Raw genomic sequence first — 27,452 nt, 5'->3', positions numbered from 1 at the left:
TCTGAAGGATCAAGTGTCAGCCTTCGGAAAGAAAATAGGCGAGAAACGTCCAGCTGCCGCTTCGTTGTCTCCACGCCGCATTGCCCGGAAGTATGCGCCGCAGGACCTTGACGCAATGGCTTGGTTTTGGGCATCCGCACGAATGCATCAGATGGCTAGAGAAATCCTGTGGAACTTCGTTTCCAGTCGTCTACGCCTCTTCCCTCTACGTGTCGCGGTCCATCCGGAGAATCTCTCAGCACTTGAGCTGACTTTCCGGCCAAAGCGATGCCCAAAATTTGCTCGTTGGGCCAGAACTAGGCTGTGCCATTTCAGGTACCCTCCATGTCCTCATCCTCGACACTTTCATCATCCTCCCATTCTTCGACATCCTCCTCTCCCTCGACGGGGGGACCCAGAATCTTGTTAAGCTCCTCCACAAGCTCCGTTGCATGATCCTGCAAGCGCTCATCTTCGTATTCCAGCATTTGGTATAGCCTGAGGCTGTTGGTGAGCCAGTCTCTACTCGTCTTGAGCAGCCCCTTGATTGTTTCTTCGTCTTCGGAGTCCTTTTTCTTCTGTGCCATCAAGTGCAGACACCAGCCGCCGAGGTACCACGCCTCGACACTAGAGTCGTCTTCAAGCACAAGCCGCTCCAGGACCTCGATTGCCTCGTCTTCCATCTCGGCCTCCATCAGTAGCCTGGCCAAACTGATTCGTACGGGAAAGTCTGGTACTTTGGGGTCCTCGGGCTTGAGATCTTTCCAAAGGTCCATGCTCATGTTGAGCGCCGTCCGTGCTTCCTCATGACGTAGTTGCGATATCCGGACGGAAGCCAAAGTTTGCAGTGATTCGGGACAGTTGGGGTGGATCAGGAGCGCTTCCGTAATCAGCGCTTCGCAACGTTGCTCGGCATCTTCTTCCCACCTGTGACTTGTCAGTCCTGTGAATGTGTTGCAGATGCTGTGAAACTTACGAAAGGTCCGTCATGTAGACTTCGACCACACCACACAGTGCGTTCGCCAGCTTTCTCTTCTTCTCATCCAGTGCCAACGTCTTCTCTTCGCTGTTGGGCCTGGACTCCCACTCGCCGATTTCTCTTCTCAGCACCTCGACACCCTTTTCAAACCAGGCTACACTCTCAGCTCCACCCTCGTCGCACAGCTGCGCCAGCCACAAGAACTTTTCTGCTCCTCCTCCTTGGCTCTCGGGGACTGATCCATCTTCATCCAACGCAGCGGCAACCAGGAAATAATCTCTCGCAGTTTCTGCATCGCCTAGCTCAACGTTGATCTCGCCCAGCAAACTGATGGCGGGAAGAGCCGCAGCATTCGGCGGGCTGTCTGTGTCGGGCTGGAGCTGGGCCAGGGCGCGTCGAGCTTTGACGAGAGCTTCCTCGGGTTGCGACGTGTGTAGGAGGGTCGTGGCCTCGGCGAGCATTTGCTCAGGCGACATCTTGCTGCTGCCGTTCTTTGCGCTCTTCTTGGACTTGGTGGATTTCTTGCCGTGAGGTTTCGTTTTCGCCATTCCGGACGGCGGTAATAGAATATGAGGGATTGCAAGGTAGCGCGTGCGTAATTGAGCTCAGACGCGATCCAGTGATTTGCGGAGAGCAAAGGTCAAAGTCACCGGCCTGCGATGATGGAAGATGAGCTTGCGAAAGCTCACGTCAAAAAATGTCGGCCAAGATGCGGCGCAAGGACCACTTGCCGCCGGGCGGTGACCAAACGCGCGGGACAGGTTCCGCCCCGCTGCTGCTGTCGCGACGTCAATTTAGATCATACAACCAAACCGCCCAAGAAACCGTCAAAATGGGGAGAGAAGATCAAAAGGAGGAGCGAGAGGTCCTCGAATCAATCTTTCCAGATGAGATCACCGGTGCGCTCCCTCTCACTTTTTTCCCTAGGAAACATCCGCGCAAAAGTTACCTCAGAGACTGACCATGTACTGTGCAGACATCTCAGAAACCGAATACCGGGTGTCGATAACTCTGGACCTGGAGAATGAGTCCGGCGATGAAACACCACCGCGTACACAATGACCCTACCACACCTGCGCTCTTCTAGCCACTCGAAACTAATCCGCGCACTGCTTGAATACAACAGCGACCTTCCTCCTCCGCGTCTCATACCCCGAAGACTACCCAGATGTCGGACCCGACCTCGACATCCTCCCCGCGCCCAACACGCCCAAGCACCCACACCTCGACCTCGCTGAAGACAAGCCCGCGCTGCTGTCCGCGCTGGAGCCCACGGTCGAGGAGAACCTCGGCATGGCCATGATCTTCACACTCGTGTCGGCGCTCAAAGAGGCTGCCGAGCAAATCATCATAGATCGCCGGAACGCCGCCACTGAAGCCCGCGATGCCGAGGCGCGCAAGGCTGAGGAGGCCGAGAATGCAAAGTTCATGGGTGAGCGCGTCACGCGCGAGCGCTTTCTGGCGTGGAGAGAGGAGTTCTACAAGGAGATGGCGGAGAAGGAGAGGAAGGAGGCTGAGGAGAAGATGATAGAGGATGCGAAGAAGCGCAGGGGTGGTGGTGGTGCCTCAGGTATCTCAGGATCTGGCGATAAGAAGTTGACGGGAAGGCAGCTCTGGGAGAGGGGCTTGGCTGGTAAGGGCGAGGATGAGGAGGACGAAGATATCGTGGAGGGCGTGAAGGGCGTAAAAATTGGGGCTTAGAGAGAGACGCGAGGAACTGAAGCGCTGGCAAACTCGAAACGGAACTTGGGATATGAGACCGCTGTTGACGGAGCGCAATACATAGATGCAGCAATAGCTCACAATTGCTTGAAATTTCAAGAAGCTGAAAAAGCAGCCTGATATCATGCAGGCTTTCTCACGTCGACGCTGCTTGGACTTGTCTGAAATTTAGCTTTTGGTCAAAACTGGTCCTCTTCGATGAGATTGATATAACGCCTCGCTTTCAAGTCTTGCTGCAACCGCTTTAGCGACTCGCGCTTCTTCTTTTCCTTCTCCGCCAGCACCACCTCGCGATCGACAATACCCTGCATCAATCGTGCAGTCCTGGACCTGGCTGACTTTGATCCTTTCCACTCGGCGTTCAAAAGAGATCGGAAATCAGCCACTTCTGTCACCCACCTACTGTCTTCCTCATCCACCTCAGCCTGGCCCATGTGTGCGTCTGGACTGTTGCTGTCGCCGATCCCAAATGCTGCTTCAAGCAGGTCGTCCCAAAAATCCTCCTGACTCGCTTGCGGCATCATGTCGTTCTCGATCACCCCCAGCCAATTCTGTCGATCTTGGCCTTTGAGAACTTGATATCGCAGGATGCGGCCTAGGCTCTCTGGTTGCGGTTTGCCATACATGAGGAAGGGGACGCCGTTGTTCACACGCAATATCGGAATCTTGCGCTTGCCGGGCACGTTCATGTAGGGCCTAGTGTTGAGTAGCTGTTGCTCCGGCGGGGGGCATGCGGTGGGGATGCGCCCTTCAGGTTGCTTGGGGGGCTTTCGTATTCGAGGTGGCCGCTTGAGGTGCAGAGGAGTCTGCTCGAGAAGCTCGCAGATGTGCGTGGTGGAAGTGGTGTCGCCCTTGACGGATTGGTCGAACATGTCGAGCGTCTGGCGTACAAAGTGTCAGACAAAATAGACAGAGGGTATTTAGAAGGGCAACGTACGTTGTAGCCGGAATTGAAAGCCAACGCCAACAGACGCGAGCTATGGACTAGCTGATTGCGTCGAAACTTGTTGCGTACTACATTGCGCAAAGACTCTCGCTCCTCAGCGGCTACTGGGACAGATGAGCATGATGCGAGCAGCGCGCGGTACAGTGCAATGGCTGGAGTCCGGGTTAACAAGAAGTGGGCGCGAAGAAGAGGACAAGAGTACCAGCTACCCGGTGGGTGCCCGTGTTCCTAGGTACGAGAAATCGCGGCATTCATGAGTCGGCCATCAGTGAGCGCGGAACGAGAAGCCGTGCCGAGCGGAGGCGAGGTGAGGTTTGGATTTCAAGATAGGCGAGTCGTGCAGGCGTTTGGTCCATGTTCCTGGGCCGGCGCGGGAGCACGTGCCAATGTCGTCACTCGGTTTTTCAGACCTTACCCTTGACTGATTTTGCTGTCGAAATTGGATCGCAGGACCAGGAGACACCAGAAGAATATTGAGAACCTGAATGCACATATCACTGGGCTTTGAATTATTCGAAATCGAGACTATTGAGTATCTCTATGCTGTCTTGGGCATGTCAATGACATCGGCTACTAATTGAGGCTGAACTCAAGTAATTTGGATCGCTGCAAATAGAATTGCTCGTCTAACTCCGCAGCTATGCAGAGCAAAGAGATGTGGTGTCGAATTTGTGACAGAGGTCCCGCCCAAAAAGTATATCCCAAGTGAAGATCGAATCTGGCTTCAAAGCCGAAACACGCTGGTGTTGGAAGGTTTTACCCACAGGCCGGGTCGTCGCTGGAGGAGTGGTGCACGTATGGGGGTGGTCATGACCACTTCAGGAGTAAGACGAGCCTTCGGGAGGCTGAGGAAGCTTCTTGTGCTGAGGAAGAGCCATGAATCTAAATTGGTGAGCCCTGCTTCGGAAATTGAGCACGAAGATGACCTACCTCCTCAATTCAATCAGGATGGTCTCCATGGTAAAGTCCCGCTTCCACTGCGCAAGGCAGGGCAGCTTCGTCGGGTCGACCTGTACACGCCTTAGTCTTGTCTAAGCTTGTCGTGTGCTTCCAATGTAATACCTTTCCATTGCTCTGGTTCACACAAGGCAGGTTGATCTTGGAGACGAATGTGACCTCAGGAGGCGCATCAGGATATTGCTCGCCGCAGTGGATCTTGACGCTGTATATGCGGTTCTCGTGGACGCTCTGCAGAGTTGTTGTCAGCGGCTGGTGGAGAAGGCGGGAGAAATGGCGACGTACGTGAGGGGGACCAAGAATTGTGCCGTTCCAGTTGGACATGAGAAGGTCGTCGCCGTTCTCCAGGCCGTACGAGCAAGCTTCAGCTCCAAGGCCCTTTTCGCCCTTCTCGAGCTCCTCCAGCAGACGGAAATTCCGTGGCACTTTGGCACCCATGATTCAGCGGGGTAGACGGACGCTTTTGAGGATGACGTAAGTGAGGTTTTGGGTGATCGGGCGCGGCGGAGGTCGGGCAAAGCTGCAGAGGGAGTTCGCAGCTCGTGGGGCTCGGCGAGCGAAGAAAGGTTGGGGAGGAGGTGGAGAGGGAGATCGTTGGAGCAAACGGATGGCGTGCAGTGTTGTGTAGCAACAGGTAGGCAAGCGGGCGGTGAGGTGGACAATCAGACCAGCCCGGCGACTGGACAGGGACAGGGGTCTTTCTTGGCACCACCGCCCTCACGTGCCTTGCCTTAACTGAACAGAAGCCACGCAAGCATCGCCATCCCAACTTCAACCCTCGTTTTGGCCTACCTGATGCCGCCAACAGCCTATTTACGAGCATGACAGCGCAGATTCTCAGCTCCGAGCTGACCAATCTCATCCAGGATTCGAAGCGCAAGAATCCCGAGCTACGAAATGTCCGTTTGCTTGGCCGCTTTCAACACCCTGGCGCATGGCTGACCGAGCTTCCAGGCCGCCGACAAATCGCTCCAGGAACTCAAGGCTCTGCCTTCTACGTCTGAAGTTCAGCTAGCTGCCGGTTGGTACATGCCAGAGCGCCAATGGCTCCCTAGTGCTTGACTGATGCTGAAAGAGACTTGGTCCGCCGGCCACAATTTATCGACCCCTTCGTCAAAGCATGCACCACCCAAAATGCTAGGTTCGCCGGGGCCGCTGTCGTCTGCCTTCAGCGACTCATTGTCATGAGCGCTGTCCCACGCAGCAGGCTGAGTGAGGTCCTTGACGGTTTTAAAGACTCCAGCCAACTGAGTAATTTCCAACGCCCGTCAATAACCCAAATTCCAACCGCTCCTGACGCCCTACAGGTTTGGATACTCAATTGAAAATTCTCCAGGCATTACCCTCCTTGCTCCAGAATTACTCCAATGAAATCAGAGGTGAACTGCTTTCGAGTGTGCTCCAAGTCTGTTCTTCACTGCAAACCGCAAAGAATCCCGCTGTCAGCGGTACTGCTGCTGCCACGCTACAGCAACTCGTCATCTCCACATTTGAAAAAGTGGTCACGGAAGATGGTAAGGAGTACTATGTCACGGCCGGAATATATGAATCTGACATGGAATAAAGCAAAGCAACTCGAAATTCCAACCGTGGCAGAGGTGCCGAGCGAGGCTGGGCCCGTTGTCGTGCGTCCCGCGGCCCACGATGCCTACAAGGTAAATCCAATCACCATCGGACTCCACGCATGTGCTTATTTGAGGACAGGTCTTTCGTGATATTTGCCTTTTGACTGAAGGCAACAGACCTCAATCCATTCGGTTCTCCCCGATTTCGCAAGCTTCAGGCCTTGAACTGATCGAGGCCGTACTCAGTAATCATGGCAACCTCTTCTTGACTCATCCTGAGCAAGGAAATGTGCTTCGTGTCCATCTGATGCCACTGGTAATCAAGGCCATATCGGAGCGGCTGACATTTCCCATTACCCTGCGGATCATGCGTGTCTTCAATCTGCTGCTCAGACAACACATCACCATCTTGTCTTCAGAATGCGGCATGGCTCTAGGCCTATTGAATCATATGCTTGATCCTGATGCTGCAACCCCTTGGAAACGCGCCATGTGCATGGAGATTTTCCGAAACCTTTATTCGGATCCAAATCTCATTTTGCAGATTTACTCCCACTATGATGCCAGAGAAGACAGCAAGCCGGTGATTCGCGACAACCTGGCCATCTTTGTCCGACTTTCGACGGAAAAGCCATCCGTCATTGGTTTGGGCCAGCAGTCTACCGCTCCAGTTGGGGCCCCGGAGAACGATGCTCCAGCGGCGCAAGCTGCTTTGGAAGCTGGTGCCGTGGCAGGAATCATTGGTGGCGCCCCAACCATGGCAAGTGTGCCAGGAATCAGTACACAGTGGAGCACGCTCAGGATTCCATGCATGGATCACCTAGATAAGCTCGAGCCTCCGTCGTTGCCAGAGACATACATCTACAGTCTTGTTTTGGGCTGCATCAACAACTTTTCCGAGAGCCTTGCCAAATTCATTTTGCCTTTGACAGTTCACAAAGATGGCAAAAAGAAGTCGAAAAAGGGCCCCAACTCTCAAGAACAAGCAGAACCACAGACGCCCGAAGAAGAAAAGCCCAGGAGTCGGGTCGCTCGATCGCAATCTTTCCGCCGAAGAACGGTGCCAGTCAATCCTTTGGAGTTGAAGCACAACCCGGCCGAAGACGCCATCAAAATGAGTGCCGAGGCCATCAACGATTGTTGGCCAGCAGTGCTTGCAACTTGCTCGACATTTCTGAACGCTGCGTTGGATGCCGACTACTACCACGACCTTGTTCGATCTATTCAAAAATTCACGCAGATAGCAGGGTTGCTGCGACTTTCCACGCCCCGGGATGCATTTCTCACTACCCTGGGCAAAGCTGCTGTCCCTCCGACTATATTCACTGCCACAGTCTCAACCCCAAAACCTTCCGGCTCTGGAAATGAGACGCCCACCGTCTTCAACAACAACAAAGGCTTGCTGAGTGTAGACAGCCTGGTGAGTCAGGGGTCAGAAAAGAACCGAGCTTCATCGTCTGAGGCCGGGTATCCAACTCTCAGCACTCGAAATCTTCTCTGCCTCAGAGCGCTTCTAAACCTTGCTATTGCTCTTGGCCCGACCCTCGAATCAGCATGGTCCATCATTTTTGAGACGTTGCAGCAAGCTGACATCATCATGGCTGCTGTCAATACTGGTAGCACTGGTCGCGACCGGAGAGGCAACAGACACGACGGCGGGGCACTGGCTCAAAGTATGGGTTCTGAAGTGGCTGCTGTACAAGCCGCTGCCTCAAGACTGTTCGAAAGCACCGTCGATTTTCCCAACGACTCTTTCGTCCAGGTACTCAGTGCATTGTGCGCTCTGCTCGAGGGTAAACCGCGAGCGCAATCAACGGCTCAAGGAGCTTCCACACCAACTACCGAAAGACGGGAGAGCAGCTTTGGCCTCAACATCAGATCCGAACTTCATGTACAGGATTACGTCTTTCCACTACACAAGATCGGTGACTTGGGAACGCTCAATGCCAACCGTCTAATCAGTTTTGATCCCGATGTTAGTGGATGGACAGTGTTCATCAACACACTGATCTCCGTCGCAACAAGAGGATCAGTGAGCAGCTCGATTCGCTTGCTGGCTATTGATGTGCTTAGTCGACTGGTGCAAGATGTCGCAAAAGAAGCCAAGAATGAAGATGAAGAGTTGAAGAACGAAATCCACGAGCGTATTCTGAACGCTCTACATCAAGTGGTTGGAGCTCTTTATGATGGTGCCAGTGGCCCTGAGGATGAACTTGACGAGACTGACGTTGAAGTACATGTCGTTGTCCTGGACGCTCTCAAAGCACTGCTCGAACAGTTTGGCGACTCCCTCGTCGTGGGGTGGAGCCTGGTTTTCCTGCTGGCAAGAAGCGTCTTTACTGGTGCAGCGACAGAGAAGAACAAGGACCAATCTGACGCGTCGATGTCCGAAGCTGCCAGCAAGACTGCATCTGGAATGATCTCCACGAGGATTGGGCGGCTTGCCTTCGGATCTGTTCAACTAATTTGTGGAGACTTCCTTACCTCGATTCCGGATGACCCCATTCTAATGCTTCTCGATCTCTTGTACCTATTCTGCGACCAGAAGGAGGACTTGAACATGTCACTCACGGTATGCGCGGTCAATTTTGTGGTGAACCAAGGCTGACAGTGATAGACAATCACGTTCTTTTGGAATGTCTCCGACTACCTTCGTGGTCGCGCCGATGCGGGAAAGATGGAGGAGCTTGCTACAAAGTCCGTTTCTGTCGAAGATCCTGGCACTCACATTCGTGAAGATGTCAAAGTGCACTCCCTCCCCGCCATGTGGCTGCATCTACTTCTCCGAATCGCGTCGGTGGCTCAAGATCGTCGAGCAGAGGTCAGAAACGGCACGCTCCACACTCTCTTGCGCATATTCGACAACTATGGAGACCAGCTTACTCCAGCATCATGGAACCTTTGTCTTCGTGCCATCCTCTTCCACCTGTTACACTCAAACATCAAAGACCAGAAGGACCTTCAGTCTGCCTCGCCAACCCCAGACATTGAGGAACTAAAGGGGTGGGTTGAAACGACACGGATCATCCTAAACGGCCTGGTCAAATTGTTCTCAAACTACCAGGAAAACATTCTCCAAGCCCCCGAATTTTCGCAGCTCTGGGGCACCATGTTTGAGCATTTCAGGACCTACTTGACCTGTGGATCACAGGCCGTGAACGCCGTGACATACGGCGCGGTAGCTGGTCTGCTGGGCAAGCTTGACTCTGCCAACCAGGTCGGAGAAGCTGCCATTAGCCAAGCAAGCCACATTTGGCTGGAAGATTTCCCCGTCGGCCGTTCGATCAATCCTTCGGACCCTGAAAATGTCGACGCATTCTTGGCCTACGTACATTGCTTTAAAGAGGTCTACCGTCTTTTTGGTAACAAACTCGGCGTAGAAGATTTGTCAAAAGCAGCGTCGAATCTTCGTCGCTGTGTGGCGGAAGAGGAGAGCACGTCATACTCGTCAGACAAAGACCTGTTGACGGCGTTGCAGAAGCAGGTCCTCCAGAGTATTCAGATGATCAAGACCGACTTTGACGGTGCCTCAACTGTCGTGGTCAAATGCTTTGCCGACCTTATCGCCTTTCCATTCGAAACCCCCGAAAACTCTGGCGGAAACACCTTTGTCGCTCTGTCAAAAGCGTCCATGGAGAAGATTCAAACTGTGGTGGACCAGCACATTGGAAAAGCTGAGCTGTTCACTCAAGGCGCGCTTCTTTCTTCTCTTCAAAGCCTCTCTACTCCTATTCGCTTGAAGTATGCTTTCAAGACTCAGGGAAAGGCACCACCAATCTGGCAAAAGGCTACCACAACGGCGCTCAACATCCTTGGCCCTGCCCTCGCCAATGCCGAACGCCTTTCGATTTCGCCGGAACACCTCGTTCCGATATGGGTAGAGACCGCCGCAATTGCCGATGGCATCGCTCGCGCCGACCTCACGGCCGCTACAGCCAACACTCCCATCTTGGACGACGAAGGGTTCGACATGAAGTCGCTCACTGCGCTCAGAAACATCATCATCCCGCGCCTAGGCGCTGAGTACATCCCATCAACCACACGCAACGCCTATGCGTTGTCTCTTTTCACCACGTCTCTTATCCACTCCCCCTCCATTTCCGATCTCCCCCCTCGCTCAAAGCTAGAATCCGGCGCGGACCCACTCGTTGACCTATACCGTCCCCGACACGGCCGCACATTCGATCCCGCGCCCACACCGCGCATGCGCATGTCATATGTCTGTCTGCGCGAGCTCCTATCCCTCGTCTCCAAGTCGGACGGCTCGCCCGAACGCGTCGCGCTCTCCCAAGCGGCGGCGCCCTTCTTGCTCCTGCGCGCGGGCTTGGTATTCAAGGGCTACGTCGCCGATCAGCCGCTACGAGGTCGGCTGCCGCTGCCGGATAGCCAACGAAGCGAGTTGCTGTTTTTCGCCAAGGAGTTGAGAGAGTTGGTCGCGGAGGAGGGCGCATTTAATGGCATAGAGAGGTTGGGTGCTGGTGACGGGCGCAAAAAGGCGTTGGAGAAGCAGCATTTGAAGGTGTTGTATCCCTTGATTGTGAAGGCTGTTGGTGTGGCGGGGAGAGATGGCGAGGTGCTGGCCATGTTGAGGCGGCTGTTGGAGGCTGTGCCGGTGAATGGCTTTCCTGGGCTTGAGTAGGCAAACAGCATGTGCATGTATGTAGTATTATTTCTCCTTCCTCGAATCTCGAAACCCGTTTTCATTGATTCATTCGGACTGCTCGAATACTCAAGAACCTTTCCGGACGCACGGCTTGAGCATTTGTCAGTGCCGCCAACCAGGAAGAACAGAGGCAGGGCGAGTTGGAGTAGAAAACTCACACCAGAGCTTTGGTTGCCAGACAGGCGCGCCTAACGGCAGGAAATTGCCTGGGAGGCCGACGGAGATGGCTTCATTGTCTTCCTTGACTGCTCGTCAGCTTCAATCGATCCGTAGAGGTCTGAGAGTGTTCACTTCTTAGGGACGGAAGCCACATCCTCCTCCTCATCCACGTCCATGTCGTCGTCATCCTTCTCCTCCTCCTCCTCCCTCTTCCTCTTCCCTCCCGTCGCCTTCACCTCCTGTTGTTGCTATTGCTGCTGCTGCTCCGCCACAGACGTCTGCTGAGTGACGGCAGAACGGGTGACCTTCCAAGGATATTTGGATTGGTCGGGATAAGCACTGAGGTCAGGCAACGGGTCGTAATTGATGACAGCCCCATAAATCGGCGGGGGGCAAATATCCGCGGGTACGGGAATGCCCTTGAAGTTCTTGTTCCTATTTTCCTGATCAGTATTTTGCCTCCAACGAATTCATCTTGGAAGGTGAGATGTACATGACGGTGTAGATGGTCGCCGGATTTGAAGGTTGTTGGTGGAAATGGAGTGGTTGAACACGGTGGGAGGAAGAAAGGTCGCCGCGCCACCCACCTCGCACCGAGTCCAATAGATCACGACTTTTTCAAGCGTCGGCTTTGTCGAATGTGAATTACGACTACACACATTTGGCAGTCAGAGGTGTAAGATATCGACAAGTACAAGATGATGTTCAGAAACAAGACTTGGTATGGGCAAGGAGTCGAAGGGCGACGACGCAGGGCCATGTGGCGCTGGCGAAGCATTGAGGTGGCTTCAAAACACACGGGCAATCGAACAGTACATTTAAGATTGTCCCTTGTCTGTGCCATGGGTACTCAGTGGGGTGATTGATTCTTCAATTGATCTACAATCTCTGTCTTTGCCCAGCTTCTTCTTCGAAACCTATGGCGCATTATCCTTGATCCTGTAACCGGGTACCTACTCAAGGACTTTGCAAGGCACACGCGCGTGCAAGAAGGAACGCTTCTACAGCTGCGAAAGAAGTAGAACGAGGAAGCAGAACGAGAGAGAAAGGGCGTCGAGCTTCGTTTTGTTCGAGGCCGCATCGAACGGCGGACAAGCTCTGGGCAGAACTCTCACATCTCTTGGTGTACGCCGTGCAAGCTTAGTCGTCGCTGGGCTCTGGCTGAAGCGAGAGCGCGGCGAAGTCAACGTCAAACGGACGTGGAACGTCAGGCTCTGGGGCACGTTCGCGCTCAAAGTAGCGCATCTTGTCGTGAACCCAAGGGTAGTGCATGACGATGATATGATCGCGGGGGATTTTGACGAGACGGTCCTTGGTGCGGGTCATGGCCTTGGCGATGTCCTGCCAGAACTCGTAAGGGGCCGTGTGAATGTCATGATAATCGTTGCCCAGGTCGTCGTGCCACTCCTCAGTGCTCGCCCAGGCCCAGATGTCCACGTAGAGACGACGCAGTGCCGACGAGGGCAAGAGCTTGTCGTACACCAGCTCTGCATTCTGGCGGATGGCGTGGAAGTAGGCGGGGCCCATCATGAACCTGTCGATGAGGCCTTGGATGCAGGCGTTCTTGAAGGTACTGGCCAGGTACTTGTCGGCGAAGATGTAGCTGTGGATGAGGATGTCACCCGCGACGTCGCGACGATGGAATCCACCATCCGTTGTCTGGCGCCAAAGCAGCGTATCATCCGCGATGATGAGTATCTGGCCCGCGTAGACGAACCTGACGAACATCAAGAAAACCTTGGGGTCATCCTCGGGCAGGTCGATTTCGCCCTTGATACCTTCAGACCAGTTGCGGCTGAGGCAAGACTTGAAGACCGGCGAGTGCATCTCGAGCAATGGCTCGTGGACATAGAACGTATGCTTGTTGTCATCGCTGCCGACAGTCACACGAATAACTTTCTGGTCGATGCTTTTTCGAGTCAGCAATTTTGTATTTTGGCGCTGCGGTCGCACCAGCGAGCTTTCATTCACTGCTGCGCACGGAGCTAGGGAGCTGTCGTTCGCCGCAATAATAGACCAGAAAGCATCATTTCCCCCAAAGCCCATAGAGATAGAACTTACGTAGACGAGGTGTTGAGGACATTGTGCTCATGGGCGGTGAGGAACGAATCATAGGGGCACTTGACAGCCTCGGCCCTAGGACAGTACTCAGTAAAACCTTGGAGAGAGTTGTGTGGGGGTCAAACTTTTGGCTCTCAGAGCCACTCGCTCCGGGCCTGGCCACACCGGCTTTCCAAGAGTTGAATGTCTCCAAGAATCTCTGTGTATTCTCCTCGCTCAAGGCGGCATCATCCGCCGTAGTCGCGTCTGTCGACATGCTTGTAGTTTCCAGAAGGTTGAGTGTAAAGGTTGAAAGTGAGAGGTGTTGTGCTCTGTCGACGGCGCGAGGATGGGCCTATGGAGGACCCTAAGCGCGGCTGCTCAAGATGCGGCGTGTGATTTGAGAGAAAATGCATCATTGTGAAGAGAACTGCACCTAGGCCAAATTAGGAAGCACATGGTAAGCGAAAATCGGGCGGTAATCCATGAGCTGGCGGTACCTCCTCTGGCGGTGGTGGCCGCCGCAGCCTGAATATAAAGCGCCGCCCTCTTCTTTGACACCACCATCCTTCAGCGCCACCCTCTTCCTTGACATCACCACCCTTCAACGCTGCCCTCTCTCCCTAGCGCCGTCTACCTTCTTCAACACCCACAGACCGGCGTCCATCTTCCACGTCGCCGCAACACGCTCGGACGTCACAGATCATCGACCATTCGCAACACTTGTCGACGAGGAACGTGAGTGTGCTGCTCCTCGCAAGTTTCACGCTCAACAGAGCACTGACCCACCTTCTCAGAATTGATCCTCCGTTGCAAGATGGCCAACGACGACAATTATTGTTGTTGCTACCACCCTACCTGCTCGAAATATGAACCTATTATCTGCGGAGAAGGCGGTTGCATTTGCATTTGCGGTTGGAGTTGCGAATGCCAATGCCAAAAGGATGAAAAGTACCATCGCTTCGACCGAGAGCACCAAGAGGTTTTTGGTCGCGCGTAAGTTTCAGCTTTCCTCAATCAATGGCATGACACACGGGCTAACATTTGTTCAAAGTGTTGATGATGGCAAGATGATTGAGGTGTCCGTCGGCAGCGGAGACAATCACAAAGTCTTCCTCGTCCATGAAATTTTGCTGCGCTCGACCTCGGAGTTCTTTGAGAAGGCTCTGGGTGGCAACTGGAAAGAGTCCAAGGAGAGGACTGTTGGACTGCCTGATGAGGACCCGGAGGTCTTTTCTGTGTACCAGAAATGGCTCCTGCTCAACAAGTGTATCATCAACTCCCGTTACGACACTCCAATGGAAGCGATGGAGGAGCCCCAGGTGATTGAGGCGGCAATGTCCGACTCCGAATCTCAATCTTCTTTCGCTTGCACTTCCGCCGATCCTTCTGCCGGCATCTTCGACATTCTTCTCGAGTCTTACATCCTCGGAGACCACCTTCTGGACGCAAAATTCAAAAATGCCATCATCGATGAAGTCTTGCAGCTCATCAACATGTTCTCGGAGTTTCCGAAGAAGTGGGTCAGCGTCCTGCCGAAGAGATTGCCCGAGTCTTCAGGCCTCATGCGCCTTTACGAGGACCTTTGGGCCCGTCGAGCCGATGGTGACTGGTTTGAGGGAATTTCCACCGACAGCATGGATGACACCACGGCGTACTTGATTTTGCTCGCCAAAAAGGCTCTCGACTTTCGCGGCAAGAAGGGTGATAGCTTTGGCCGTCGCTGCAAGTACTACGATGGCACCTGCAAGATGATCTGTCACAATCCAAAGCCAGAGAGCGTCTCGAGTGAGGAAACCGACAATGCGGGCTTTGGCCCTGCGGGCTTTACCGTAGCGGACTTTGACTCTGCGGGCTTTGAAAACAATCCCACTTCCACCACGGTCACGGGAGCGTGGTGAGCGTGCTGACAGACGACACGGCTGGTGTCAATCAACACGTCGGAAGGGCTTCTTGGACAACGGTACAAAAACACTCAAGAAGGAGCTTGGGACAAGGCCACAGACCGGTAAAACAGCGACGAACGACAGGATCTTGGGAAAACCACGGATCGGCAAAACTTGGGACGGAAGGATGGAGCTTGGGTGGTGCTACTCAAAAAAGAAAAAAAAGGAGGACAGGTACATGGGCAACGGAATCATGACGGAAATGGAGCTTTGGTGGAAAAAACAAGAAGACAGACAAGGGCAGGAAAGACGGATGAACAGATCGAGACTTGGTCATTGGGAAAGGAGCAAAAAACATGGGCAGAAAAAACGGACGGCGCGAACAGATTGGGGCTTGGGTGCAAAAAATAGGGGCATGGACATGGACAGGCAAAACGGGGTGAACAGATTGAGAGTTGGGCATTGGAAAAGGAGCAAAAACATGGACAGCAAAAACGGTATGGACAAATTGGGACATGGGCAGCAAAAAACGGGGCGAACGGATTGAGACATGGGCATTGGAAAAGGAGCAAAGACATGAGGACACACCGGCGGCTTACCTGCAAGGCCGCAGTCTACATGTAGTGCAGTAGCACGATCAAAAGGCTCCTCTCCTCATCTACTTGCTCTTTTGAGGCTTGATCCGGGTATGCGGTGTTGTGTGTGAGGGCCCGGCCGCCGTGGCTCATTGTCGCGCGAGAAAGCTGAGGCCGATGTCAAGTTGTCGAATGCTGAAAGATCGTGTGGGCCATTCGCTCCTCTACACACCCCAAGAAAACGTCAATGTCCTCCCGAAATGCAGGCAGGCGACCACAACACAGCCGCAGGCGCAGCCACCACGCCCGGGAGAAGTCCAACACAAACAGGCTCTGCAGGAGACGGGCAGGCAGCCCTGACCCGCTCAGCTGGTTTGGCGGAAGGAGGATACTCACGATAAGCTTGCCTGTAGCGCGTGGCATCGTTCCAGGCTCCTCAGGAATCGTTCCGTTCGCGCGCCATCCTCCATCCCCGCTCGTCGTGAAAAGACCAGGTACCAGGTAGACGTCGCCGGCCGCTGAGGGCCCTGGGAGAAAGAGATGCGGCGAGGACGGGGAGAGCGCTGTTCCGCGCGAGGTGGGTGGGACGAGCTGGCGCGATGGGGCCGGTTGATAGCTGCGCGCGGACGGCCTGGGGGTAGTTGTTGGGTTGACGGGATGGAGAAATTCGCATCGCTGGACGGTGGTTGTTGTGAAATTTGGGACGACGGCGATGGTCAGGGTTCTTGGCAGGGGCTTGAGAGGACGCGCGATGAGAACTATGGGACCGGTTGTTGGAACTTGGGACGAGCAGCGAATTGCGTTAGACATGCGACAAGGACCGTGGGCGAGATTGTAGGCCTTGGGACGAGGAGCATATCCTGTTGGTGTTTGGTCACTGCACCGGAGACTCAATGGGCGGAGGTTGGAGTCGAAGTGATCGCGTCGAGAGACCAGAGAAGAAACGGGAGCGCCACGCAGTGACTGATGACAAGAAAATCCAAGCATCTATTGCCTCTTGTTTATCATCTAGACATGCTTTTGTCGTGAAAGTAATCGTAAATCGTCCCTCAAGCCTTACTAACCTCCTCACTGGTTCCCCAACACATAGCCCCAAAGCATCAACGCTTAGTCTGCCCGGGCCTCAACGTCGTCATCGCTCCTCCTCTTGACCAATTCCTTGACTGGTAGGCGGAAAACGACCGGGCTCGCGATGACCATGAGAGCTGCCAGACCTAGAAACGCTGCCGTGACGGACCATCCCATGAGGTAGTCTGGACTGTCCTGATCGGGCCAAAGCCGACTACCATAAACACTGCTCAAGTTGCCACAAGCATTGACGAGCGCAAGGACAATTGCGCGCTTCTCCGGGCTGGGTGGCCCACCGTCTGGCGATGACGGGACCGAGAAGGTTGCGCTGATCCAGGCAAGCGCGAGCGGCAGCGCCGTCCAGATGCCTGCGGCCACGAAACACGTGAAGACGTATCTGACGACGTTGTGTTTAACGACAGCGCAGATGATGGCGGATACGCAGCCAAGGGTCAGAAACGACCCAACGTACGGCCGGCGACCTCCAATGCCGTCGCTGTTGCCGGCGGCACGGCGCCGCCGCTGTGTAATGTCGGCTGCAAATGCAGCAGAGTTGGCGATAACGGCCGCAACAATGTAAATTGGCACCGTCATGTATTGGGCCATGGACGAGTCGTAGCCCAACGTGAGGGTGAGCGTGGGAATGAAGTAGGAGATGGTGCCAGCCCCGACATTGAGCATGAGCATGATGAGGAAATAGCCCGTGCGGTAGTCGGATAGCGCAGCAACAAAGGCGGCCCAGTGAGACAATGGTTCGCGGACTGTGGCACTGTGTTGAGAGTTTGGCTGGTTGGCGCGCTGGTCCGCAATCAGGCGGACAGTTGCCAGTTGCCGTTCGCGGAGCGAAAGACGTGGTGATGTAGAAGGGTAGTCGAGGAGGATAAACATGGCAATTAGTGCGACGCCTGCCGTGCACACGCCCTCGACGATGAACAGCCATCGCCAGCCAGAAATTCCGTGCGCATTGTGTAGGCCGTCCGTGATGCCACCGGCAAGCAGCCCTCCGAAAGCCCCGGAGAGAGTCGAGGCCGTGTAGAAGATGGTAAATCTCTTGCCGAGTTCGGCAGAGGTGTACCAGCAACTAAGCAGGTACAGCACTCCAGGAAAGAAGCCAGACTCGATGCAACCCACGACGAACCTGAAGGCCAACATCGCACCGTAACTGTTGGCTGAAGCCATGGCGGCACTAAGCGCGCCCCACACGCACATGATGCCGGGCAGGAAGATAGAAGGGCGAGAGCGGGCGAGAATCATGTTGGAGGGGACCTCGCAGATGAGATACCCAAAAAAGAAGATGGACACGATCCTGTACCAACGAGTTATAGGATTAGAATAGGAATAAAAATCAAGGGAGAGGGAACCTGCCATGCGTAATCCTGATCGTTTAGCGAAAGGTCATCAGCCATGCCGGCGACTTTGGCATTTCCCTGTAGAATGTGAGAAGAAGCCTAGGCAAAATTTGGAGTTGAAAAACTTACAATATTGGTCCTATCGACGTAGTTGAGAATGTACCTGCCATTTTATCAGTCGATTGCTTTGAGAGTTGGAAGGCACTAGCCACTCACATGATCCACAGGATGGGCATGAGAAGCAGATCAATCTTCCGCACAAGCTTCTTCTCTTCAGAAGTACCGGGCACATAGTTTCTCAGCGCCTCTTCGAGCTCGGCCTCGTCTTGAGAAAGCTTGACAATGTCGTTTCCATCGACGCCCATCTCGACGTGCTCGATGGATTGCTTCTGAACGGTGGGCGAAGCAGCACCGCTCCCACGCGGCGAGGCGCCTTCACCCATTTTGGCAATGATTTGCTCGTCGGCGAATTTGACAGAGGCCCTGGAACTTTTGACAAGATGGGTGTTGGATCAAGGATTGAACGTGACAGAACAAAGGGGTGGCGCCGAGAGTCAAGGGACAGAGATGATTGGCGGAGGGGCAGGGCGCAAAGGAAGAGTGGTTTGGCAGATGGTGACTCTAGCCGGGTCCGACATCTTAAGCCAAAAACTGGCGGACGAAGCTAGCGGGAACGACTGGCGCAAACAGGGCAGCACTGCAGCGACGCAGCCGTCAGCCGGCCGTGCGCGGCGGACGTCGTGTACATATGAAGTAGTGGTCGTCGAACGGGTTCCTCTTTCAAGAGAGCGTTTCCGCGCGACAGAGCCCCATGGGGTAGCAGCCAATCCGCAGGCGGGCAAAGAGGGTCTGGACGTCGCAGTGGGTCTTTTGTGTGTCACCCCACGGAGAAAAAAGGTGGATCTTTGGGGGAGCGCGTGAGCTGGAGGTGGGGATTTGGAGAAGCGAGGTGGGTGTTGATGCTGTACTCACAGTCCGGGGCAAACGAGATAAGACCCGGCGTCCGCCCGAGCTTTTTCCTGGGAAAAGAGGCACGTGAGGCTACGCTGCCATTCGCGTTCCGTTCCGATTTTTTCTCTAGCAACGAAAAACGACAGACGGGCCTGGAGTCTTTGGATCAAGATTTTTCCTGGCAGGTCGGCCGACCCGTGTCGAGGCAGGTGTGGCGCCGGCAAACCTGCTCCCTGCTGCCCTTGCACTCACTCACTACACATGCCGTCGCTCTCTGCCGCCGACACGCAGCAAACCACGGCATCCTCTGGGAAATGGCACAAAAACGAAACGGCCCCATCCGCGACACTCACGCTCTCATCACTAGGTAATCCGCTGTGCCTCATGGAGAATCAAGTCCGTGTGCCTCGTCCCGGCCTGCCTCAGGACTGCTCCCCCACGCCCTTGACTCGAATTGGCCAATCCTCGGCACCCCGGCCAGCCACCCATGCCATGGCCACCATCACTACAACCACAACCACAACCACAACAACAAATGGTCAAACCCAAAATGCACCTCCAAATTTTGCAGCCCGACCCGCATATCTGCCATGTCACACGTGGCAGCGAAGCTTGGTTCTAAGCTTGACCTCGTGTCGACCACCCGCGACTCTCCATATCCGCCATTCCCCTTGCGGACCACGTTATCCTGATGGAATTGCTGCACCATCCCTACAGGACCACGTTTTCCGGCCCTCCGATCGATGACATGGAAGAAGCTTCAACACCATGCGAGCTTCTGCAACGCCATTCCCACTCTCCCGCCCGCTCGTCTACGCTTCGACCTGCCTCGAACCGCCCGCAACACCAAGCGGACCCCGCGGAAGCTTGCCTTTTGCCTACACCTCTTCTCAAAATGGAAATGCATCAACAAGACTTGACGCGGACGACACCACCCCAATTCGATGCGAGACATCAACTCAATCCACCGCGCGAGGCTCCTTCGCCTCAGCTTTTCCATCCCCAGCCGCGCCAATTCGTTGCGAGGTTATATTGCATCCTTCTTCGCTTTCGAAACTCTGCAATCAATTTTCCGAAGAGCGCGCCCAAACTGCCCTGCAGAATGCAACGACGGGTGGTCGACGCCTGTCATCTAGTCAACACCATGTACACCACTTGCCGAGCTGTGCGGACTATACTGTTGCAGGGCCAAGGTCTGGCTTGGGCTAAGGTGCTGACCCCAGGTTCTCGCATGCACCCCACACCGACCCCAGATCCAAGCAAACACGCGCGCCAAAGTGTAAAAAAAGAGCAGCCAACGAAGGCGCAGAGCTGAAACCGGAGACGGTGGCCGTCTCCCGCTCTCCCTACTCCGCAACTCGCCAATCTGACCTGGCGACTTGGGAGCCGCTTCGTGGTGGCTGAATTATTGCGCACGTCGCATGGCGATCCTCCAGATCTTTGCCCTCGGTCGGAGACGCCCGACCGAGCGACTGTTGGCCGCCGTATTCTCGCTCATCGACGGACGACTGTGGACCGACGGCGCTCCGCACCGACCGCTAATTTGTAGTCCGGTCCGAACGGACGCTTGGTGGTTGACAAAATCCCAAGTCTACAGCCCCGAAAACAGCCTGCCGCCCAGAGCCAACCGGGCGAAACTTTGCAGACGGGCACGGCGGATCCCGGGACTGAAAGTGAGGGGTCGAGCACCAAGCAACAAACGCTCCAAGGGTCAGCTCCAAGTTTCACTGTGGAAACCGAATACCGCCGTTGGGCTCTTCCCGTAGCACAACGCGATTCTGTCTCTGGTCTCTTTGTGGCTTTTACCAGTGCTACGGTACACGTACAGTCTAGAGTAGCGGTCGAGCTGTCGGCAGTTGAACACTTCGCAAACGGCAGTTGCTTCTTACTTTCTTCTGCCATGCTGCTTTTGCAGCCCGAGTCTACACTTTGCTGCTTGCAGTCGTGTACCTGCGTTGCCTGCGCACATATAGCGAAGATGGCCAAGCTCTACACAACAATGGCAATTCCTTGTTGAATCGAACAAGCCGCCCATTGCAAGAACGGCACCTGGAGCTTTCGCGTGGACCTAACATGGCGACTGGCGCCGTGTCCCATTCCGTCAATACCATTCCAATTGTTGCAAAATTCAATAAATCCAACTCGAGTTCGCTTGGGTGACATATTCCAGGCCTACATGGTGTTTTCGCATCGAGCTGCGACATTGACTCTAGCGGCATCCTGAATCAGCCCCCCGAAACAAGCTTAACCAGCTCGCTCAGACGGACAGTCGTAAAGCGCACGAGCCCGTTATCGTGTCGTTGGTTCAAGGCCATCTACGACTACTTCCAGCAACATCGTCTAATCAGCAAGGCAGATTTTCAAATACAGCCTCGATTTAGCGCCATCCAACTCAACTCTCACCGATTATCTTGCTCACATGGCACATCCCACGCAAGGTGGCAGCATTTACAGCCTTCCTCAAACATCCCTCCTCCCGCGACCCCTGCCATCTCGTCTCCCGTCCGCACACCCGCCGCTAGCAACCGGCCCAATCTAGCATTCAAGCTGTGGCGCCCACGCGACGCCCTCAGCCAAAAAAGGTGGAAGAGCGGCCAAATGCGACGCCCAAACGCCCCCACACGAGCATTTGCGAGCCACTGACGGGGACGACCCTGGCGACGCAGGGTTCTGGTTGGTCGAAACGTGCCTGCAGCACCGGGCTGAAAGTGAAAATTGGAAAAGAGGGAAAAAGTGGTCTGATATTGCCTTGCGAGATGGTGCTTGTCCTGGGCCCTGCTGCTGCACTGCCCACTTGCACAAACCACGCTGGCCCCGAGATCAATGTCTTCCTGGTCCGGCCATGTGTCGCGTCTGTAGGCGAACTATCGGTATCAATCTCAGCCGAACAGCCAGCTTCCCATCTCCTGGAAAGGATCCTTGCTCCCCGTCTCCATGTGCGCGACCACGACCGGGGCGCCCCCGCCGCCCCATTGACTTTGAGCCCAAGCAAACCAACTCGACGGGTGATGGCGCAAATCAATATGCGGGAAGGGATATGAGCAAAAATGGCGCGCGTGAGGGTAAAGATCTCGACAAGAGGCTCCTGTCCTTTCATCGCATTTTACCCATCGTATCGCATTCGCAGTGCATGGCAACGCATCGAATCACGCCGACCACGGCCCGTCGTGCTGCTGAACGTGGCAGCCATGGAGGTTGGCAGGATGGGCCCCTGTCCGCGCGTGCTGCCATCCGCTTGCTTCCATTTCTGCCGCACGCGTCTTGCTTGCAACAAGGAGGTCTAGTGTATGTCCCTGTAAGCGGACAGGCGGACGGGAGCCGGTCCATCTGCCGAGTGGTCTACGCGAGCAGCAAAAGCTGCGGACGCGTTTGACAGCAAAGTTTCTGTCCCCCCTTTGTTCCTTGGAGCAGTGAGACGCGTGGTGCACTGTTTACAAATCGTCTCTCCGCAGACGGATCCAACTAAGCCTTACGAGCAATCAAACCCACCAAGAAGAGCCGCAACAACGCCGCACCCGAACAACTTCATGCCTTGTTGCAGAATCGCGCAAATCGAATTCAACGCAACTAAATCGTTAGCTGGACCCTGTGCCTCCGAACATGAATGGAAGAAGCAGAGCGAGCGGTGTGAGGCTTCTTTCGTTCTCGAAGAGTGCGATGCGGCACGTCGGCCTCCGTTCCCCTTCTGTCTACCTATACTTTGTCTGCAGCGAGGCCTTGAAAGATTACTTTCTACATGGCGAACGCAACGGTAAGCAGCGCTGCGGCGGGTGGGAAAGACGACACGAGACGCACCGCTGTCAATTCGTCCTTCCTCGTATACGCCCTCCCGCGCGCTCGTACAGCTCATGCGGCGGGTGATGTCCAAAGGTACCTGGTCGGTAGTTTTACGTTTGGTCGCAGTGCGCATGTTGCATGCTGTTTGTCGACTACCGAAAAGACGCTTCTGGTATCGACACCCAGCCGGTTCTGGACTGCGAGCCCGAGCCGACGACGAGACGGGTGCCGTCAACACCACACGGTCTCGAATGTGCTGGTCTTGAAGCTCGCTCGCTCGCGCGAACGGAACTGCCGCTTGCGTCTATCTGTCCGTTAACCATGCCATGTCATGCCTGGCCTCCACACACTCCCCTCATCAAAACAGTCGACAAGTGCAGTAGTTTGCCTCAATCGCACCACTTTCCCCCCCCCCCCCCCTTCTCTTCCCACCGACCTTCGCAGTTGCCCGTCACCATCTGCCGAATCTGCCGCTCTCCGCCGTACCTTGGATCCCTACGTGCCAGCTACCTACTGGGTAAGGTAGCTAGCCCACCCATCCCATCCCGCCCGCCCGCCCTGCCACTGACAGCTGCGCCCTTCACCCATCTTCCCTAACTAGCGCTTCTCTTACACACAGAGTTTCCTTCCCTCCCCCATCCATCCCTACAGCAGTTCACGCCCTCCCTCCCTCCTCCACGTGGCCGCCCGGGCCCCACCCCGCACGCGCGCAGCCAGCCAGCCGCTCTTCCGCCTCCGCCGTGGGGCGTGTCCCGCCCCCGCTGTTAGCAATCCAGCTAGCTAGCTAGCTGGCTGAGCAAGGTAGGCGACGCGACGCGAACACAAACGCGGTGAAGGCAAAAGCAAAATGGACGAAACGATCGGCGCTGGACGGGGTAGAATGGTGGTGGTGTGGTGTGGTGTGGGGAGGCGGTGAGAAGAGATGCTCGCTACCCAAGGCAAAAAAAGAAAAAAAGAAAAGAAAATCCAGCGTTGATAGGCAGTTAGGCAGTTAGGCGGTCAGGCGCGTGCGTGCGCGGGGGGCTGAGTTAGTGAGGGAGGAGATGGATCGTCGTTGATGTTGTCATTGGCGCGACGGCTCCAGGCAGGTAGGTAGGTAGGTAGGTAGGTAGGTACCTGGAACAGGTAGGGCAGCATGGCATGCATGCCACCACGCGACGCACGCTACCCTGCCCACGTGGAGAGCGAGGAAGGTGCAAGCGGAAGCTACGCAACCGCCATGTGTCAGACAAGGTGAGGCAGGGTAAGGCAGGGTCCTCTAGTAGCTACGACAAGCATGCTCAGGCAGGCGCGCAGGGTTCAATCACACAATTTGTTATTGCAATGAAGCTTTGCTGGCAAAAATCATCATATCCCGATTGTGTGTGCCGTGAGGCAGATACCGTATCTAGCAAACGAAACAACCTAGCTAGCTGAACAATGAATTGTAAATGACCACCAAGCAGAGACGGAGCCGGGCGCAATGTGGGATGCAAAGCCAATGCAATGCAGAATGCGCAAAGTGAATAAGAAGCAGAAACGGAGAACACAACTTTTTTGGCAAATGTGAAAAAGTAAAAGAGCAAACATAAATGACGAAAAGGTTTGTGCTACCGCCGTGAATAATGAGAAGAATGGAACAAGAAGGGCTCAACCAAGCATTCCGACCACACCAAGACCGTAACAAAGAAGAGTATGAGAGAAGAGAAAAAAAAGGAAGAACGCCCAAGATGACAATGCGCCCCTAAAAGGGTGGGTGGCCTGCTACATATGCGCTCAACAACGAAACAATCGCTATGTGTGTAAGCCAAAATGCCGACAGCGTGATTGGTCTGTCAGACCAAAAAAATTTATTTTGATCTGGAAGGAAAGAGGAAAAGGAAGAGACAAGAAAGGGAGAGGATTCGCAGCATTCATCGTATCGACGTGTCGTGAAGTCGTGACCAAACAACAACAGCAACCCAAACACCCATACGTGCAACAAGATGATATGATGATGATGGTGAGAAGACCAACCAAGGGTAGGTAGAGTGGTATATGGTGGAGAAGAGAACGAGGTAAAGCATAGATGGAGTAATGGCGCAACAACAAGGGACAATGACCAGCACAGCCTCGCCATGCTGCGAAGCAAAGAGCATGCCTGCCAGCAGCTGCTTCGAGGACGGCTCAAAGCTTAGTCCTCAACCCAGGCCGGCTGGTTCGGGTTGTCGGCCAGCCAGGTGTTGGCTGGCGTGCCCGTGGCGCTGAGGGTAGGTCCCATTCCCGGGGCGCACCTTTGGTGCTGCTGGACCGGCGTGCCCATGCCGCTGCTGCAAGCCGTCGCGTCGTCAGTCCACGCCGTCATACCATTCATGTATGGCGCCGCGGACATGGCCCAGGTCGCCGTGTTGGCGGCGGCGGGCGTAGCACCAGTGACGGCAGCGGCAGTGGTGACGGGCATGGAGCGAGGGGTTGAGGTGAACGAGTCGCTCGAGGGCGGCGAGTTCATGGGCCAGCCGACGACTGGAAGCGAAGACTGCACGGCGTCAAAGACACCAGCGGGCAGGTACTGGTCGTCAATGCCGAACCAGTCAAGAGACGAGCCGGCCCAGGAGGACATGGGCACGTCATTGGGGCCCCCTTGCTGCTGTTGCCAGCGATCCGACCATGGCATGTTTGGGCCAGCTTGGGTGGGCGAAAGGTTCTGTGCGAGGGTCGCGCTGGTGGCGTTGGAGATGTTGGTCTGGAGAGAAGGGTTGCGGTGCTGCTGCACGGGGGTGTTGTGGTGCGTCATGACACGAGCCTCACGCTCCTTGAACTTCTTGAGCATGTGCGCAAGACCACGAGCCGTGTGAAGCGATACGTGGTGCTCCGAGGCTTTGGCTCCACTCAGGAGCTTGATGATGCGCTCGACAAGCTCGACAATGACGCTGAAGTTGGTGTTGAGGTTGGCCGACCTCCAGTTGGAGTGCACCTTCATGAGGAAGACTGTTGAAAAGGTAATGGTGGTGGAGAGGTAGAGGGGCACGCCGACAATGGAGCTGCTGATGTCTGGTTCGTCGAGGACAAGCCTCAGGCAGGTAGTCGCGTTGTCAATGGCCATGTTGATGAACTCGCGACGCGGGTCATCTGCTGGCAGTCTCGCAAGGCCACGGAGAGCCAACGAGTTGAGCTGCAACTTGGCAAAGGATGCGTGAAGAGCGCAACCTTTGGCCGGGTACGACTGGACATAATGGTTGGGGTCTAGACATGTTAGATGATGGCGCTGAAGGCAAGATGGATAAGGGTACGTACCGAGCTTTGGCTCCCACTTGTTGGACCACATGTCCAAGTCGGCGCCGAATTGCCGAAGGACAGGCATGTCAGTCTCGGCGAGCGGTCGGTCACAGTCGTGACCGAATTTGGCAAACACACGACTCAGGATCGCAAACACGTCGACTTGCGAGTGTAGACGAAGGTCGGCCATGGTGGTGCCCGGCAGAGACAAGAACTTGTCGTTGCTCACGACCGACTCGTCTTCGTGAATGACCGGTGGCCGGTTATATGCCAGAGAGAAGTGGTGGTCACACACGTAGAGGAGGTACCAGAGGCGTGCTCGCTCAATGGCTTCGGGTGAACCCGAGAGTGCTTTGGAAAAGGCCGTGTGGAGGTGCATCTCGGTAGCCATGCGCACGGCGTGACCAGAGAGCTTCCAGCTAACCTCGGAAAGATAAAAGGCACCGATGCAGAGTCCCCGGATGTCGTCAAGAGACTGGTCCCGGCCGAACATGGAATATGCTACGAGAGAAAGAAACTCGTTGTAGCAAACCTCCAGCACAGCTTCGGCTCCGGGGAGGTGCAGGGCGGCGACAGACAGGATGGCCGTCAGCAACAGCGAGGATGACTCGCGTACAGACTGCAGGCTCTCGTGGTTGAGAGACACTCCGCCCCAGAGGAAGTGGTTCAACGAGGTGTTGAATTTGCGAAAAAGAGAATCTGCCTGCGCCTCGCTGATCTTGCCCTGTGCGATAAGATCGGAGAACATGGGGTTCTTCCGGGACGCATCTGGGCGATCGGCAACGTTGCTGCGGATGTTCCTGAGCTTGGTCACCTCAAAGAGGGAAGCCATTGGTCCGGCACAGGGCGTCGACTCATCCTCGGCTTCGTCCTTGGACGCAGGGACAGGCGAGTTCTCACGGGTGCATTCGAGGCCAGTGCCCTTGCTGCCCCGCGGGGACAAGTACTCGGACTGAGGAGGGGTGGGTCCGGAGACGGGTTGGGTGTTTGGATTTGACTGTTGCGGGAGGACTTTGGACATGGAGGGAGAGGCCGACTGGCTACGGGTGTCGTGGTTGGACCAGGCTTCCAGAGCGGGCAGATTTGCCTGGTTGAGAAGCTCAGATACGGCGTTTTGGAGCTGCTCGTACTTGATGTCCATGGTCCGTTTCCATCTGGGCGGTGGGTCAGTAGGGATCCAAGGCGAGCACTCCCGGGCAGGCAACTCACTCGTTTTCATCGTCGAGCAGCGTCTGGAGGCTCTTGTTGATGACACACTTGAGGCCGAGACGACGGCAACGGGCACAGGTGTTGTTGCCCTCGGCCAAGTCACACTTGACCTTGCGGCTCTGACATTCCTTGCCTGGCAGAGCAGTCAGCAAACGGAAGGGGCAGATATGGGCGTGCTGGATCCACACAGAAAACCGGGCGGATGGCCGAGCGGAGGGGACGCCAAGACATGGTGAACTTACAGGCGCGGATTTTCCTCGATATCTTTGGGGTGTAATCATTGCTGGCGGAGGCCGAGGGGGTGGCGGAGTGGAAGGCGTGCGGGGCGCCGGGAGTCTGTCTCTCCCCACCGGCGGCAGACAGGTCGTCGATTTGGGAAAAGGAACGCTTCAT

At 55.3% G+C, this 27,452-nt stretch overlaps 10 protein-coding genes across 10 annotated transcripts; 3 read left to right on the top strand and 7 right to left on the bottom strand.

Moving 5' to 3' along the window:
* Nucleotides 1-326: 326 nt before the first annotated feature.
* On the bottom strand, nucleotides 327-1,506 carry J3D65DRAFT_533330 (TPR domain-containing protein; the record flags this gene model as incomplete). Its single annotated transcript, XM_066796691.1, has 2 exons — nucleotides 327-906; nucleotides 956-1,506. Coding segments are annotated over 2 exons (1,131 nt in total), but the record flags the coding sequence as incomplete, so codon positions are not given.
* A 284-nt stretch (nucleotides 1,507-1,790) lies between these two features.
* On the top strand, nucleotides 1,791-2,659 carry J3D65DRAFT_552675 (ubiquitin-conjugating enzyme/RWD-like protein; the record flags this gene model as incomplete). Its single annotated transcript, XM_066797092.1, has 4 exons — nucleotides 1,791-1,857; nucleotides 1,935-2,009; nucleotides 2,085-2,510; nucleotides 2,538-2,659. The coding sequence occupies 4 exons, from the start codon at nucleotides 1,791-1,793 to the stop codon at nucleotides 2,657-2,659; spliced, it is 690 nt and encodes a 229-aa protein (XP_066655709.1).
* On the bottom strand, nucleotides 2,540-4,041 carry J3D65DRAFT_387422 (uncharacterized protein). The gene is made up of 3 exons (XM_066795817.1): nucleotides 3,829-4,041; nucleotides 3,618-3,778; nucleotides 2,540-3,561 (listed from the first exon to the last, which is right to left on the bottom strand). The coding sequence occupies exons 1-3, from the start codon at nucleotides 3,875-3,877 to the stop codon at nucleotides 2,860-2,862; spliced, it is 912 nt and encodes a 303-aa protein (XP_066655708.1). The 5' UTR covers nucleotides 3,878-4,041; the 3' UTR covers nucleotides 2,540-2,859.
* Nucleotides 4,042-4,113: 72 nt separating this feature from the next.
* Nucleotides 4,114-5,196, bottom strand: J3D65DRAFT_626018 (ubiquitin-conjugating enzyme/RWD-like protein). Its single transcript, XM_066800389.1, has 4 exons — nucleotides 4,869-5,196; nucleotides 4,689-4,814; nucleotides 4,557-4,636; nucleotides 4,114-4,508 (listed from the first exon to the last, which is right to left on the bottom strand). Exons 1-4 carry the CDS (start codon nucleotides 5,019-5,021, stop codon nucleotides 4,445-4,447), a joined length of 423 nt encoding a protein of 140 aa, XP_066655707.1. The 5' UTR covers nucleotides 5,022-5,196; the 3' UTR covers nucleotides 4,114-4,444.
* Nucleotides 5,197-5,347: 151 nt separating this feature from the next.
* Nucleotides 5,348-10,994, top strand: J3D65DRAFT_572032 (endosomal peripheral membrane protein-like protein). The gene is made up of 7 exons (XM_066797643.1): nucleotides 5,348-5,482; nucleotides 5,538-5,604; nucleotides 5,661-5,834; nucleotides 5,891-6,097; nucleotides 6,150-6,238; nucleotides 6,288-8,720; nucleotides 8,766-10,994. Exons 1-7 carry the CDS (start codon nucleotides 5,405-5,407, stop codon nucleotides 10,785-10,787), a joined length of 5,070 nt encoding a protein of 1,689 aa, XP_066655706.1. The 5' UTR covers nucleotides 5,348-5,404; the 3' UTR covers nucleotides 10,788-10,994.
* Nucleotides 10,995-12,059: 1,065 nt separating this feature from the next.
* On the bottom strand, nucleotides 12,060-13,417 carry J3D65DRAFT_677517 (uncharacterized protein). The gene is made up of 3 exons (XM_066803644.1): nucleotides 13,157-13,417; nucleotides 13,032-13,106; nucleotides 12,060-12,879 (listed from the first exon to the last, which is right to left on the bottom strand). The coding sequence occupies exons 1-3, from the start codon at nucleotides 13,285-13,287 to the stop codon at nucleotides 12,111-12,113; spliced, it is 975 nt and encodes a 324-aa protein (XP_066655705.1). The 5' UTR covers nucleotides 13,288-13,417; the 3' UTR covers nucleotides 12,060-12,110.
* Nucleotides 13,418-13,954: 537 nt separating this feature from the next.
* Nucleotides 13,955-14,911, top strand: J3D65DRAFT_603522 (uncharacterized protein; the record flags this gene model as incomplete). Its single annotated transcript, XM_066798218.1, has 1 exon — nucleotides 13,955-14,911. The coding sequence occupies one exon, from the start codon at nucleotides 13,955-13,957 to the stop codon at nucleotides 14,909-14,911; it is 957 nt and encodes a 318-aa protein (XP_066655704.1).
* A 652-nt stretch (nucleotides 14,912-15,563) lies between these two features.
* On the bottom strand, nucleotides 15,564-16,560 carry J3D65DRAFT_387239 (uncharacterized protein). Its single transcript, XM_066795816.1, has one exon. It carries the CDS (start codon nucleotides 16,456-16,458, stop codon nucleotides 15,652-15,654), a length of 807 nt encoding a protein of 268 aa, XP_066655703.1. The 5' UTR covers nucleotides 16,459-16,560; the 3' UTR covers nucleotides 15,564-15,651.
* An 18-nt stretch (nucleotides 16,561-16,578) lies between these two features.
* Nucleotides 16,579-18,253, bottom strand: J3D65DRAFT_553317 (phthalate transporter; the record flags this gene model as incomplete). The annotated part of the gene is made up of 4 exons (XM_066797125.1): nucleotides 16,579-17,805; nucleotides 17,901-17,966; nucleotides 18,018-18,051; nucleotides 18,105-18,253. 4 exons carry the CDS (start codon nucleotides 18,251-18,253, stop codon nucleotides 16,579-16,581), a joined length of 1,476 nt encoding a protein of 491 aa, XP_066655702.1.
* Nucleotides 18,254-24,768: 6,515 nt separating this feature from the next.
* J3D65DRAFT_603520 (uncharacterized protein) lies at nucleotides 24,769-27,452 on the bottom strand (the record flags this gene model as incomplete). The annotated part of the gene is made up of 4 exons (XM_066798217.1): nucleotides 24,769-25,817; nucleotides 25,869-27,004; nucleotides 27,060-27,192; nucleotides 27,302-27,452. The coding sequence occupies 4 exons, from the start codon at nucleotides 27,450-27,452 to the stop codon at nucleotides 24,769-24,771; spliced, it is 2,469 nt and encodes an 822-aa protein (XP_066655701.1).

Source organism: Phyllosticta citribraziliensis, assembly GCF_038025025.1.
Source record: "Phyllosticta citribraziliensis strain CPC 17464 chromosome Unknown J3D65scaffold_6, whole genome shotgun sequence".
In the NCBI taxonomy this organism is placed as follows: Eukaryota; Fungi; Ascomycota; class Dothideomycetes; order Botryosphaeriales; family Phyllostictaceae; genus Phyllosticta; species Phyllosticta citribraziliensis.
This window is presented reverse-complemented; position numbering and strand designations above follow the sequence as displayed.